The sequence below is a fragment of the Rhizoctonia solani genome, chromosome 2 (assembly GCF_016906535.1).
Source record: "Rhizoctonia solani chromosome 2, complete sequence".
In the NCBI taxonomy this organism is placed as follows: Eukaryota; Fungi; Basidiomycota; class Agaricomycetes; order Cantharellales; family Ceratobasidiaceae; genus Rhizoctonia; species Rhizoctonia solani.
Window position 1 is genome coordinate 2,568,607 of NC_057371.1, and position 14,485 is coordinate 2,583,091.

The 14,485-nt window shown below is 47.5% G+C and overlaps 4 protein-coding genes across 4 annotated transcripts; 1 reads left to right on the top strand and 3 right to left on the bottom strand.

Annotated features, from left to right (window-relative positions):
* Nucleotides 1-656: 656 nt before the first annotated feature.
* Nucleotides 657-5,240, top strand: RhiXN_05419 (Retrotransposable element Tf2 protein; the record flags this gene model as incomplete). The annotated part of the gene is made up of 4 exons (XM_043325235.1): nucleotides 657-1,821; nucleotides 1,884-3,329; nucleotides 3,362-3,842; nucleotides 3,884-5,240. The coding sequence occupies 4 exons, from the start codon at nucleotides 657-659 to the stop codon at nucleotides 5,238-5,240; spliced, it is 4,449 nt and encodes a 1,482-aa protein (XP_043177654.1).
* A 555-nt stretch (nucleotides 5,241-5,795) lies between these two features.
* Nucleotides 5,796-8,148, bottom strand: RhiXN_05420 (uncharacterized protein; the record flags this gene model as incomplete). Its single annotated transcript, XM_043325236.1, has 2 exons — nucleotides 5,796-6,749; nucleotides 7,711-8,148. 2 exons carry the CDS (start codon nucleotides 8,146-8,148, stop codon nucleotides 5,796-5,798), a joined length of 1,392 nt encoding a protein of 463 aa, XP_043177655.1.
* A 171-nt stretch (nucleotides 8,149-8,319) lies between these two features.
* Nucleotides 8,320-10,836, bottom strand: RhiXN_05421 (integrase core domain protein; the record flags this gene model as incomplete). The annotated part of the gene is made up of 2 exons (XM_043325237.1): nucleotides 8,320-8,604; nucleotides 8,653-10,836. The coding sequence occupies 2 exons, from the start codon at nucleotides 10,834-10,836 to the stop codon at nucleotides 8,320-8,322; spliced, it is 2,469 nt and encodes an 822-aa protein (XP_043177656.1).
* A 620-nt stretch (nucleotides 10,837-11,456) lies between these two features.
* Nucleotides 11,457-14,363, bottom strand: RhiXN_05422 (cytochrome P450 family protein; the record flags this gene model as incomplete). The annotated part of the gene is made up of 18 exons (XM_043325238.1): nucleotides 11,457-11,459; nucleotides 11,715-11,860; nucleotides 11,910-11,938; nucleotides 12,000-12,032; nucleotides 12,094-12,198; nucleotides 12,248-12,577; nucleotides 12,723-12,789; nucleotides 12,850-12,943; nucleotides 12,999-13,149; nucleotides 13,204-13,273; nucleotides 13,332-13,440; nucleotides 13,496-13,527; nucleotides 13,587-13,626; nucleotides 13,679-13,704; nucleotides 13,758-13,801; nucleotides 13,866-13,957; nucleotides 14,011-14,111; nucleotides 14,162-14,363. 18 exons carry the CDS (start codon nucleotides 14,361-14,363, stop codon nucleotides 11,457-11,459), a joined length of 1,674 nt encoding a protein of 557 aa, XP_043177657.1.
* Between the last annotated feature and the right edge of the window lie 122 nt (nucleotides 14,364-14,485).

Here is a 14,485-nt window from a genome sequence, read left to right on the forward strand (position 1 = left end):
CAGCAGTAGATAGCATTAGAGCGCCTTAAGCGCCAGTAGTATAGCCTTAGATAAGTTAGTTACATACGTGTGCTTGTAGTAGTACGGCCTTAAGCGCCCACCTTCACTAGCAAGTACCCACCTTACAGTGGTGTACAACATTGTAAAATTGACTTGTGTAGGCTTGATTGACAACAAGAAGCGCCCCTGTACTAGCACAAGGGAAAATATCTGAACAGACTCCCCTTTCAACTAGAATAATCAAAAGTTGTTGGTCCCAGATAGTACCAAATTGCTACAAGGCAGACGGTGTCTAATTGCCCGCATATCACAAGTTTCGCTGGAACTCTGCAAGTAGCGCTCCTAGACAGCTGAAATACCCGCTTGCAAAAAACCCGCTCATATCACAATCGCTAGATCTGTTGATTTGCTGTAGGGATTGTTCAACACTAGGTACTTGACGCAAGGAGTTAGCAAATAACATCTTGCATAAAAACCGCTCATAAGTCCTGCATCAGGCACCTACTCCCCACGCCGTCTCAGAAATTCCATCCACACGCTCTGGCGTCCCTCACCCCTACTCCCGTCCTCTCAGTCAATCCAGTCAACGTTCCGTGGCAACCCGCTCCCAACCACCCTCTTGCGGCCCATCACCCCCTCCGCAACACTTGCCCGGAATGGAACCGGAGCCGACCCTTGCCTCTCTCCTTGAGGCTATCAATACCCTCACCAGCCAAGTCGGGTCCTTGCAGGCCCAAATCCACTCTCAAGGCCAACAGCTCTCTGAGCTCAAAGCCATATGCAAGGAGACCAACAACCTTGTTGGCAACAAGGACCAGGGCGGAGCCCAAGCCAAGCCTGGCCCATTGACTGGGCCTGTTACCCCTCCTACCCACTCAGGGGGGGAAGCACACACTCCAGGAACGGTTAGGCCTGGGCTCAAGGCCCCTTTCAGGCCATCAAGAGGAACAGGTTTCGATTCAGAGGAAGAAGAGGAGCCCAGACGCCCCAAAAAAGAGCCTTGCAGCACGCCTAGGAGCCTCAGCTCCCTCACCCCCTTTGACACAGGGTCCAGCGTGAAGCGCCCCAAGATGGACCTCCCAGATCCTTACAAGGGAGAAGTCAGGGGCCAAAAAGCCACTCAATGGCTGGATAGGATGATGCTCTGGGTAGCCCTCCACCGTGATCAATTTGACAAGGAGGAACAAATGGTCGTGTGGATCCTATACCACATGACTGACAAAGCTGCCGACTGGGCACTCCCCATCATTGGGACAATCATCAAGGGCAAGGGGAACCCCCCTACCACCATAACGGCCTTAACAGCCAAATTTAAGGAAGCCTTTGCAGATCCCAATGCCAAGAGGGCAGCCGCCAGAAAGATTGCTGCGCTAACTCAGACCACAACCACGGCTGAGTATGTCACCAAATTCTGCAATCTCATGGCGGAACTTGATTGGAACAAGGAGGCCTATATTGCCCAATTCACGCGCGGCCTTCACTGGAAGGTCAAGGAACTGCTGTCTACCAAAGATAGCATCCCAGACAACCTCAAAGCCATCTTTGCAGCGACAATCAAAATTGACAATATCCGCCGCAAAAATGAGGAGAACCGCCCTAAAAAGGCACCAGCCAAGTCCCCGGCCACCGTGGCCACCTCCACTACCACCAACAGGGTCCGCCTATCCAAGGACCCCAATTACGTCACTCCGGAGGAACAGGATTGTTGCCGCGCATCAGGACTTTGCGTCAAGTGCGGTCAAAAGGGCCATGGGATCAAACAGTGCCCCAACGGCTGGAAGGCCACAATTAAGGAGGTTGCCAAGGTGGCAGAAGAAGAGGGTTCAGGAAAAGATTAAAGTTGAGGACTGCTGCCAAGCCCCCAACTAACAAGGACAATATAGATAGAATTGAATTTGTAAATCTAGGACTAGATTCAAATAAAAAACCACTGCTCTTCATTGATCTATATGCCCAGAACTTCCCGGCAGAACCTTTGAAAACACTAATAGACTCAGGAGCCACGTCAAACTTCATTTCCCCCTTGATTGTGGAAAAATACAAAATCCCAAAAACCCAACTCAAAAATCCACAAGTTGTGAGAATGTTAGATGGCACCATTTCCCAGACTGGTTGCATTTGGCACCAGGTCCACATCACGGTTTTGGCCAATGGCTACACCCACTCCATACCTTTTCTTGTTTGCCCCATTGGCAACACCCCGGCAATCCTTGGCATGACTTGGTTAACGGCAGAAGCTCCCCTTATTGACTGGCAGCAGGGACTAATCACCTTCCCTGAACAAGCACAGATTGCCTCCAAGGAAGAAGCGGACCCAGATCCTTTAGCAGACCTTCCCCCTCAGTACCATGAGTTCGCTAAAGTATTTGGCAAAGAAGAATTTAAGGTCCTACCCCCTCACAGGGAATACAATATCGCAATAGACCTTGTTCCTGATGCCAAACTTTCCCCAGGGCCAATCTACGGAATGACCAACGCAGAATCAAGAGCGCTAAAGCAGCACATTGATGAAGAACTGGCCACGGGCAAAATCCGTCCTAGTACCTCCTCTGCTGGTGCTCCAGTAATGTTTGTCAAAAAGGCCAACAGTTCCCTCAGGCTGGTTGTTGATTACAGGAAGTTGAATGACGTTACCCATAAGAACGTATATCCCTTACCAAGGCAGGATGACCTCATGGCTAAACTTAGGCATGCCAAGGTCTTCACAAAATTGGACTTACGCTGGGGATATAATAACATTTGGATCAAGGAAGGTGACGAATGGAAGACTGCCTTTAGGACTAAATACGGCCTATTTGAGTACCTAGTGATGCCCTTTGGCCTTACCAATGCCCCTGCAGCGTTCCAACACTTCATGAACAATCTGTTTAGGGACCTCATCAATGTCACTGTGGTTATCTACTTGGATGACATCCTGATCTTCTCGGAAGACCCCAAGGACCACCCAACCCATGTCAGGGAGGTCCTATCACGGCTATTGAGGAATCAGCTGTTCTGTAAACTCTCTAAGTGCCACTTCCATGTTACAACAGTAGATTACCTTGGCATTGTCATTTCCCCTGCTGGGTTCTCAATGGACCAAAAGAAGATTGAGGCCGTCACTTCCTGGCCCACGCCCAAAACTGTTAAACAGGTCCAAGCCTTCCTAGGGTTTGTCAACTACCTTAGGCGTTTCATTCCCAATTTCAGCTTGGTTGCCCGTCCCCTCCACAACCTCACAAAAAAGGAAACCCCATGGTTGTGGGAAATCCAAGAAGAGGAGGCGTTTCAGGAGTTGAAATCTCTGGTTACTAAGTCCCGGTCCTTATCCACTCCAAACCTGACCAACCGTATTACCTGGAAACCAATGCGTCAGGAGTAGCTATGGGAGCCATCCTAAGCCAACAAGGGGAGGATAACCGCCTTCACCCAATTGCTTACATGTCCAAGTCCTTCTCCGGTGCAGAAGCTAATTATGACACCCACGATAAGGAGCTCCTGGCTATTATTAAGGCACTGGAGGAATGGAGGATATTCCTGGAGGCAACGGATAAACCAGTACAAGTGTTCACAGACCATTGGAACTTAGAATACTGGATGCAGGCAAGGACATTCAACCGGCAACACGCGAGATGGCGCATATTCCTGAGCGACTTCAATTTCGAAATCCACTACCGGCCAGGGAAACAGTTGGGGAAGCCAGACGCATTGTCCAGACAATCAGACTATGTTGACAACCCCTCGGAACCAGAAGTTATGCTTCCAGCAGAAGTCTTTGCAAACACATCTCAGGAAGAACTGGAGATTGTCACAGAAGTACGCTCCAAACTAAGGGAAGATCCCTCCCTGGACCCCATCATCCAGTTCCTGACCAAGGATGCCGACAATGCTCCCCATCAATAAGGAAGGCGTACAAAGATTACGACTGGGAAGAGGACCTCCTCTGGTACCGGGGAAAATTGGTAATTCCAGACAATGAACCCCTGAAGGACAGACTCCTCAGAGAATTCCACGACTCCCCCCTAGCAGGACATCCAGGTCAGCAAAGAACCCTTGAACTCCTAAGTCGTAACTACTGGTGGCCTGGCATGAAGTCTACCGCCAAGGAATGGGTAGAATGTTGCCCTATCTGCCAAGCCAACCGATGCGCTCATGCTCCTGTCATCACCCTTAAACCCCTAGAAGTCCCCCCTTATCCGTTCCACACCATCTCTTATGACTTCATTACAGGGTTTCCCAAGTCCCAAGGTCACAACGCTATACTGGTGGTAATAGACTCCTTTTCCAAATTTGGCCATTTCATCCCCACTTCCAAGAGGATCACAGCAAGGGGTCTGGCGGATCTATTCATTACCCACGTCTGGAAACTCCATGGGCTACCTGTCAAAACAGTCTTGGATAGAGGAACTACCTTCACGGGGAAATTCCTAAGGGCACTCTACCAGCGACTTGGAGTGAAACCAGCATTCTCTTTGGCTTATCACCCAGAGTCAGATGGGCAAACGGAAAGAGTCAACCAGTTCATTGAATTTTACCTATGCTCCTACGTGGCAGCCGATCATTCTGATTGGGCAGCTTGGTTACCCTTGGCAGAATATGCGTACAATAATGCCAAACACGCAGCAACAGGAAAAACACCCTTTGAACTGGTCTACGGACAAAGCCCAGTGATGAACCCTTCCAACGTCCCAGCCAACGTACCAGAGGCAGACAATGTAGCAGACACACTAGCCCGGGAATGGAAAGAAGCCAAGTCAGCCCTCAGATTAAGCAAAGAACGGATGACCAGGAACCAAGGAGCAGTACCGGAGTACTTGATAGGAGAGAAAGTCTGGCTGGACGGAAAGAACGTAGAACTCAGGACCAATTCAAACAAATTGGACCCCAAACGTCTTGGTCCCTTCAAAATCCTTGAGAAAATCTCCAGCCACGCCTACCGCCTAGAACTCCCAGAAACTCTAAAAATCCATGACGTCTTCTATGTTGGGTTGCTATCGAAGAGCCACAAGTCACCAAGTCAACCATTTCCGGAACAACCTCCCCCTGAAACAATAGAAGGAGAGGAGGAGTATGAAGTTGAACAGATCATCGACTCAAAACGTCAACGGGGAAAGTGGTTCTACCTGATAAAATGGAAAGGTTACAGCCCAGAAGACAATTCATGGGAACCCAAGGAAGTCCTGGAGCATAGTCAAGAGGAGATCCAACGCTTCAACAAGTTGCGCCTAAAAAAGGCTTGTGACTCTGCCAAGAGCCTTTAAGGGGGGGGCAATGTTATAACCTCCTTGAACTATACCATCAGAATCGCCCAAATTTTCTATTATTTTTAGTATTTTTTACGGACTCTTTATCCTTACTTTTCTGATCACGTGATCTTGGCGCTTATTATGCCGAGATGCCGCGCCAAGATGCCGTGCCAAGGGCGCTTAGGAGAAATCCACGCTTCTGCGCAGCCCGCAGCACACTTCTCATTTGTCCTCTGTACTTCTTTCTCTCACGTGCACAGACCATGTAGATAGTGTGCTTTGTCTATATATACAGCAGGGAAATTGCTTGGAGACCCCAAGTCGATTTTACCTTGTCTCATATCCATTGAGGAGGATCCAGCCAGTTAAGTAACCGGCCCCCAGAAGTTCAGCTGACGTTACCCCCTACCTTCACCTACCACACCTCCCAGGCCTCTGGCCCCTTTGTCAGCAGTAGATAGCATTAGAGCGCCTTAAGCGCCAGTAGTATAGCCTTAGATAAGTTAGTTACATACGTGTGCTTGTAGTAGTACGGCCTTAAGCGCCCACCTTCACTAGCAAGTACCCACCTTACAGTGGTGTACAACACTGGGTAAGAGTGGTGATTTTCCGCTTGGCGGCCCTTGTGGCGTCAGGGTTGCCAAATGCTGCTAGGAACTCCATTTTGAATCCCTCAACCGTTTGGATGATGGCCCAGTGTGATCCGAGCTGGTCAAGGTGTGGGTGTGCCCATGCCCCTGCGGAATCCTTCATATTCATCAGAAGGAAGGATAGGACTTCTTGGTCCATGGGGAACATGCGCGAATTCAGCCGGGTCCAGGCCAACATCCTTGTGAGCCACTGTTTGGCTTCACTCCCAATCTTGCCTGTATAGGCATCTGGGTGGTCTACTTTGACCGGGGCAGGATAGGTGACGGCTGGAGCCGGAGGTGGAGGGGCAGATGCTCCAATGGGGGATTGGAGACGCAGAGATAGAGGGGGAGAAGGGACTCGCGGGGGTATGGCCCTCTGGGGGGCTGGTTGGGCAAAGCTGGGGAGCCCCTTTGGTTGCTTGGGCCAGAAGGAGGGCCCACTAACCAATCCAATAGGCTCAGTTTTTGGTAGGGGGCGTGGCGTTGCTTCCACAACCGGGGGCTTGGCTTCTGGGGTCCTTGGCCCATGGAGTTGGAGGCTTTGAAGCCCATCCTTGACAACATTGACGGTTTGGGATATGTTTTCAACATTGGTTTGGGTTTCAATCCCCGTTTCCTTGACTTCTTCAAGCTTTTGCTCGAGGTTCTCGACTTGGCTAAGGAGGCCAAGGAGGAGGCGGGTAACTTGCTCAAGAGAGACTTCCCCAAGTTCGATAGGGGCGGTTGACGGAAGTTGGGGTCCCAGGTCTCTTGGATTGAAAGGGGACTGGGCTTGAGAGGATGTCCAGGAACGGGTTGCCATAGTAGGAGCGGGGTAGGAGCGGCCAGCGTGGGAGGATGCCCGCAAGGACGAGCAAGTAGGAGTGCGGGATGTAATGGTGGAAGTGGGGGACTAGTAGATGCCTGTGTCAGGACTTATGAGCGCTTTATTACTCAATCGCTAAGACCTTGCGTCAAACAACCTAGCGTTGAACAGTAGGAATTACTAATCACAGCCGTGGACAGGCATGATGTAGAATCCAATCTCTGCAAGCGGGTGTATTGGCTGTCTAGGTCCGCTGGTAAGAGGTGCGGCAACCGGGGTATGCGGGCAATAGGGAATTCCTGCCTTATAGCAATTTGGTACTAGGAGGGGACAACGCTGGTTTGATTATTAACAGCAAAAGGCGATCCCAATCTCCAATATTTCCCTTGTGCTAGTACAGGGTTCCTTCTTGTTGTTGGGCTAAGTGTGGTGGGTGCTGGTAGGCACGGTTTGCAACCAACTTAAGGTTGATTACCTAGTGTCCTAGACGTCCGTAAGGGCCATCCAGGTAGCAGGCGCTTGTGGCCGTATAGATCGAAGTAAACCGCTTAAGGCGGTGAGGTTGCTACCTACAACAACTAACTACCTAAGTACAACAACCAAGGCCCTAGTGGCAATGGCGAGCTATGTATCTACGGTGAGGAAGCCGCTTAAGGCAACAAGTACAAGTGGTAGTGACTTAGTAGTTACTGGCCTAAGGCCTCGTACAAGTGAGGGATGCGACAAGAGGTAATCGACCTGGGTGTTACCATGGTCGGTTGGCCTCCTTATATATTACAGAGAGTGGCTAATTATAAATACAGAATATGCAAAACCTATTCCAATAAGAACCCCGCTCCGCAGTCAGCCTTACTCATGCATACGTGTCACTGACGTGTCATAATGATGTCATCAGGTGGAGGTGGCTACGTGTGCTGAGGTAAGCGCGGATGGGGACGTGGCTTGGCGCTTAGCATATGATATAAGCGCCGGGTCACGTGATTGAAAATGTTGTCCATTTGCCTCCGTTTAAATCCAAGAAAATGGGAATAAATTCCCTGGTATCAACTGTGTCTATGACAGCGGCCAATTCAGAGGCGAGTTTGGTTGGGATAGTTGGGGCGGATATAATAGACAAGGTGTCGGAGACAAGCAAGGGGATGTGGGAACAAAACAAGGTGATGTCGGTGACTGAATTGTGTTGATTTGCGCTTGTTCCAAGGATGTATGCGTCGGAGTAATTGCTTCCTGAGTCATTGCAGTATTTGTCGAGTTCTGTAACATAGTTAGTGAATGCACCAGGGATGTTTGGGCTAGACAAACTGGTGGGAGCGGCGGCGGTGTCTTTGACAGTGATCTTGACACCTCCATAGTTGGTGTCCAAGGTGAGCTTGGGCTTGTTGGGGTTTTGGCGACGGGTTTGGACGCCAGAGGACTTGAGGGAGGGGTTTGCATTGATCTTGCAAGCAGATTCAGCAGTATCAAGACGAGTCCCAGAGTGGGGCATAGTAAGCTTAGAACAAGTAGAGCTGGGTTTAGTAACAGCAGCGTGAGTAGTGAGTTTAGGCTCAGTAGATTGGCTTGGTGAGTTCAATGCTTTCTGTTTGTTCTTTCCTTTGCTTTTTATATCTTTCAGCTCACTAGTATGTTTCGTTTCTGACTTGATTTGTTCACTGACTCAATTTGCTCCCCCTGTTCTAGCATTTTTGTTGCGTTGTTCCGCAGTGCTGTTGGTGCGAGTCATTCTCTCCCCCTCAGCAGGTGGAACGACTGATTCCCCCCAATCCGTGTTGTTGTGTATGTTATTGGCCTGTGTATGGGTTCTTGGGAACAATATATTGCGTGAGTGCAATATACGGTTTGCTCCCGTTTTGTAATAACGCCAGCTTTTGCCTTGAACGTCCAATATGCCGGTAAATAGAGCCGTGAACGTCTTCAATTCTAACTTAGAGCGGCTCTCCCCCTGATCCAGTACGTAGCATTTTGTTCCCCATGGTTGCAGTACACTTACGTTGGGTCTCTTACCCCAAAACGCTTTGAACGGCGTTTTCCAGAACTTTCCTTGCACTTGCGTTGGTACTCGATTTTTCAGGTAACAGGCGTACGCAATTGCTTTGTTCCAAAGGAACTTTGGTGCGCCCGATTCAAGTAGCATTGCACATGCTTTGTCTGCTAATGTGCGATTTAACCTTTCAGCAATACCATTTTGTTGCACTGAGTATGGGGCCATGGTTTCTAAAATTGTACCTTTCAGGTTAGTGTGCTTGATCCAATCTTTATTTACAAATTCACAACCGTTGTCAAAGCATACTTGCTTTATCTTTTTATCTTTCTGTGTATTTATCATTGCTTCAAATGCTTTATACTTGTTCAGAGTTTCATCCTTATGTTTGAGAAATCCTAAGCAAGTGAATCTAGTCGCAACGTCAGTAAATGATACATCATATCTGTATCGTCCTATAGATGTAGTTTGAGCGGGTCCCCATACATTGGTAACAATTAATTCGCCGATTTCAGACACTTTGGTTTGCGATTCTTTTGGAAACGGTTGGGTGTGTGCTTTTGACTGCATACATACGTTGCATTCAAAGTTGAGTCCAATGTTGTCTTCTATTATCTCCATTCCGTTGATTGCTTTGTTGGATTTTAGTTGTTGGAGTGCTTGCAGGCCGATGTGCCCAAGTACCTTGTGCCATTCAAACCATGTGCGTCCGGTTTGTTTGGTCAGTACTATTTCAGTAAGTTTATTGTTCTTGAGCTTCTGATTGCAATTGTTTACGGGTTTCACGCTGATCTTCCAAAGGTTTCCTTGTTTGCGATTTTTCAACTTTGATCCAATAATGATTGGTCTATTGTTTTTATCTAGTATTTGCAATTCATTCTGATCCATCAGAATTCTAGTGCCTTTATCAGTTACTAATGATAAGCTGATTAGGTTCGCGGGCGAACTCGGCACGTGAGCTACATTGGTGAGCCTAATCTTCGTGTATTCGTTCTTCTCTGTATTATTTAAGCACAATAGCTCTACAGTGCCGCGGCCCATTATTGGCTCTTTGCCAGTGACTCCGGCGACGTAGCCGGATGACTTGGTATAATCGGAGAATGCATTCCGATCAATTGCTATGTGAGTAGTAGTGCCGCTATCCGCTATCCAGGTGTCGGGGGTCTTGCCTATCAGGCTTATTTCGTCCTCGAGGGTCGAGAACGCATATTCTTTATGTTCGGAGTTATTAGCTATGGCTATATGCGTGCGGGCATTGCCATTCCTAGCTTTTCCTGGTGTGTTGAATCTTCTGTTTGGTTGACCGCCTTTATTTGAATGGTTGGGCTTGAATGCGCCTCCACCTGGACCTTGGCATTCGGCTGCCCAGTGTCCGATCTTTCCGCAGTTATTGCATTTCGATTTAGACTTATCTGGGCCTTTATTACTCATATTGGTACGTACGAATTTATTGAAGCTCGGTTTATTTGTAGCGAAGAAAGTCTTACCGTCAGGTTGTCGGGTATTTCTTCGGTGTGCTTCGGCCATAATACGTGAGCGTAGGTCACTCACTTGATTGGCTAATTTATTCTTGTCTTCAGTGTCGAATTCGAAGCTTACAGACTGGGTGAACGTGTCCCATGAGTCAGGTAGGCTTGCTACTAACGTGGTTATCCAATCGGCTTCAGTGCACGAGTTTGGTGCGATGTCATTGATTTGTTGGAACCATCCACGCATACGTTGTATGTGTTCCTCAATGTCTTCGCTGTCCGACATCCTGTGGCTGAAGAACTTTCTTCGTAAGTCGATTAGTCCAACAGTACCCTTAACTTGAAATGTTGCTGCCAAGAGATTCCAAGCGTCGGCGGAGTATTTACATGATTGTATGTGTGTAAGTACGTTCCCTTCGACTCTTAGTCTAATATTTGACAGTGCTTTACGATCGGCTTTGATCCATTCCGTGTGTGCGGAATCATCATCGCCTACTTCAAGATCGGGTAAGTCGTTTCCATCATCGTCTTTGCGACCAGTAACCCTGATTTTTATCTTAGGTTCGGGTCTTTCATTTGTGCCGTCTACATAGCTATACAGATCGAGATCGGTAAGTATATCTTCCATCTGTATACGCCATGTGTTGTAATTCTCAGTTCCCCGGAGGGATGGGATTCGGTGCAATCCGCTTGCACCAGTAATGGTTGGTGTTTTCTCAGCCATTTCTTATTGTGTTTGAGTATACTCGGGTAAGTGGTTTATATATTCTATTTACGGTTGGTTATAAGCGTTCAATCGGGGCTCATAACCTGTAGAAAGAATAAGTTTGTAAATAGAATTATATCAATACAAAACGATAGTAAAGACAGTAGTGTGAATAGAGAAAGAGAGGATGAGGTACTATACGGTCGAGTGCACCCGTATTTATACCTTTACATTATAGTCGAGTCATCTAGTATATGACTAGGTATCGTCGCTTGACTCGATTACATGTATGTTCCAGTACATTCCAGATCCTTCTTGTATTTACTACTATATACATGATATTTCTACAGAGATGGAGGGCGTGGATTCTGATACGCGTAATGCTAGTGAATGAATATAAGGGGGGGGGGTTTATCTTAGTGAATCGGTCTTACAATAGTTACCAAAGAAAATGGCAATTAGTTATCAGGTTCCAAGTAGCTATTTTTAGCCGGGACAAACGCTGGGCATAGATGAAGTCACCTGCAGCGTGTTGAGGTATTAGTATTGCGACTCAACTTAGATGTATTCACATCTACGTGAATGTAGCTCCTTGAATATGAATCCAAAAAATGCGCATCCAAGTGACGCAGTTGTGTCTACTCGGATCTATCAGCCTCTCTCGTACATATGCTCACCAAAAGTTTTCCTGTAAGCCTCAGTTCTCTACATAGTAGTCGGGACCAAGATTCAATACGTTTTTCACTCGACATCATGCCACCTTATGGTACCTGTAATATTATTCACATTCTGCTTTGAAGCACTATCGCTGATCCAGGGATGAAACACTGCTAGCCTTCCAATACAATATACAGAGAAGAAAGGTCTGATTCCCAAGAACGTTACATCAAACTGACCTTCAGTGGCATGGAGTGCGTAGGGCTCTTTGTCCCGTCAGGAGAGTAGGCATACGGTTTCACTACCCCATCAGATTCCCAGTTGACCCGTGTCCCGCTCGCCAGTTCAAACTTGAACGAGTTGACCAGCTTTGTAATGATCACTTCTGCAAAACAGGTTATAGCGCACGCTTTAGGTCTATAATGGAGACTTACTTATTTCGATCTGGGTAAATTTGAATCCACTGATCAGATTGTTGGACTGGTTAGCGGTTCTCATCTGACGGCCGAAGGGAAATAACGTACATGCAAGCATGGGATCCTCCGCCAAACGTCATCCTTTGTCACCAACAAAACGTCAGCAGTCAGGTATTCATAAAGAATCAGTGCAACGGCCTACAGAGATGAGAAAATACCGGGGTGCTTGGTGTCTTGTACTTCCGAGGGAAGCTCTCCGAGCCAGCGTGAGGGTTTAAACTCGTCAGCATCTTCCCCCCACACTGCTCTTTGAAGCCGCGTCAATTGACCGTGTATATGTGTATAGCAATACTCACTTGTTTCTGTTGGGAGCCACAAGCGACAAATAGACATTCGTTCCTTTCTGGACCGTTACCTCTGTGATCATGGTCTTTCCATCCTTTGACTTGATCGGGTACTGAAGCGGAAGAGTACAATCCTTTTGCGCAACCTTTTCAAGGGCCACAACAGGTGGGAATAAGCGCAATGTTTCTCGACAAATAGCGTCCAGGTATGTGAGCGAGTTAAGTTGATCATAGTCAAGATCTGAACCATGGGCTTCGAATGCCTCGGAAATTTCATTTCTTAAGGTAGCCTGGATATCTTGGTGTATTGCCAGTAGGTGTATGATTCGAGCTGCAGCACCACTGTGGAAGATGTCAGCGTAAGGGCCTTTTTGATCAGAAAAACTTGCCTGGTTGTGTCGCTTCCAGCAAACAAGAAACTACTGTTGTGTGCGTTTAAGTACTATAGTCACAGAACTAAATTGATATGCGCATGTATTGTACTTACTTGACTTGAGCCGCGAGCTCTGCTTCGCACATTTGTTCTTCCGGCGGCATTACCTTATTTTGTTCCACTTTTAAGGGTATATTAGAGTTTTTGGTGGGCTACCATATAAGTTCCAAGGACCACCTACGTAGTAATGTCATGATATCCTTTCCGGCAGCCACCTGAGCGTACAAAGTTCCGTTCGCGGCTGCCTCTTGCTTGCTTCGCAAAAGACGAACTCCCTATCACCCGAGCTTGTTAATGAAATGATTACAATATACTTATTATGATATATACCTCGTTGTCCATCACATCGGAAATATTTCTCAGTTGTTGTACTGTTTGAATAGGGGTATGCCCAACAACGAATCTTTGGAATCTCTTTGGCCCCATCTTCACAAGTAGTGGCAAGAATGGCCGAATATACCATGCTGCAAACATCGTTGGGCTACACCCGTCCGTTCATTCAACCACGCGCAACTTGAACACATTAACTACTCACAAGAGCTGTCCAGCTGCCTTGATGTATGGAGGTTCTTCGCCTTCCATGAGATGGAAGGAGTGACCCATAGCTACCGCAAGACAAGCTGTAAGCAACACAGTCTATGCACACGATGGACTAATACATACCGGCCTGTCCAATCATTTCTAGTCCTACGTAGTGACACCAGTGGTAGACATCGATTATGGTGCTGGGCTGTCCAGCCTCCTGCACCTGAGAACGAAAGACGTCTTCGAGCTGTACAGGACATATAGTCAAATAAATAGATTCATTCCCCATGCTAGAGACTCACACGATCAACGATTGCTCCGAGTGTAGGTACCACTGATTTTTAGTCAATAAAAAATTGAGAGAGCCTATGTATGTAGAGAAAAATGGCTTACAGTCGCGCATGTGTTTTGGTGAAAATGCGGGGTTTGTCAGCTACATATTGTTTCAGCTGCTTGTCGATGCGCGCGTCTAGAATAGTAGTTACCTTGCGCAGGTGCTTGTGTGTCTGGCCTGTGTCCAGATAATAAGCGAGGGCAAAGGATCCAGATTGTGTATGGGCTTACCGTGAGTATTGATAAGAGTTTTACCAAACAGAACTTCCATCCACCTTTCCGCCGTTGCGTTCAATCTCGGCGAACAATAAAAACGATTGCCATTTAAAAACAACTCACAAAGCAAAGTTCGGAGATTGATGGAAATACTCAACCTCCTTGACCAGCACTTCGTAAATAGCTCGAGGGTCAGCTGTCCATAAATCGTCAACCTGTATATGGAGTTAAAGGTGGGAGGTAATCTATAGAAACAACCATCACATACGCCCATCATTCCTTTCACCCGACAGGTTGTGCCGTAGGCCTCTAACATCCCTGCTTCTATTTGAGTTCCGTTGACTGGGTCGTGCATTTCGTTAAGATGACCTATAAATAGGGTCAGACGAAACAGTGAGAGTGAACAAAATAGGATCTACCCCAGACAAGAGAAGGTGCTTTGGGCCCTGGAACGTGGCTCAGCATCGTCGACCGCCTCACTGATTTGTGGATAGCATGGAACGCAAGCAGCCCAAGGGCACCCATGGCGATACCGATGGGATGCTCCTTGGCCTTGGCCGCGTATTCCATAGCATTTTTGGTAGTAATTGAATGCAGGGCTTCAAATATGATCTCCGACATACTGAGGGTGGTAGAGTTAAAAGCAAAATGAAGCGATTGAGTGATTGTTGGCCCTAGCTCCAGATGAGCTACCTCTTATATATCAGAAAATACAGTATACTTGAGAGTACCTACGAGAGGCG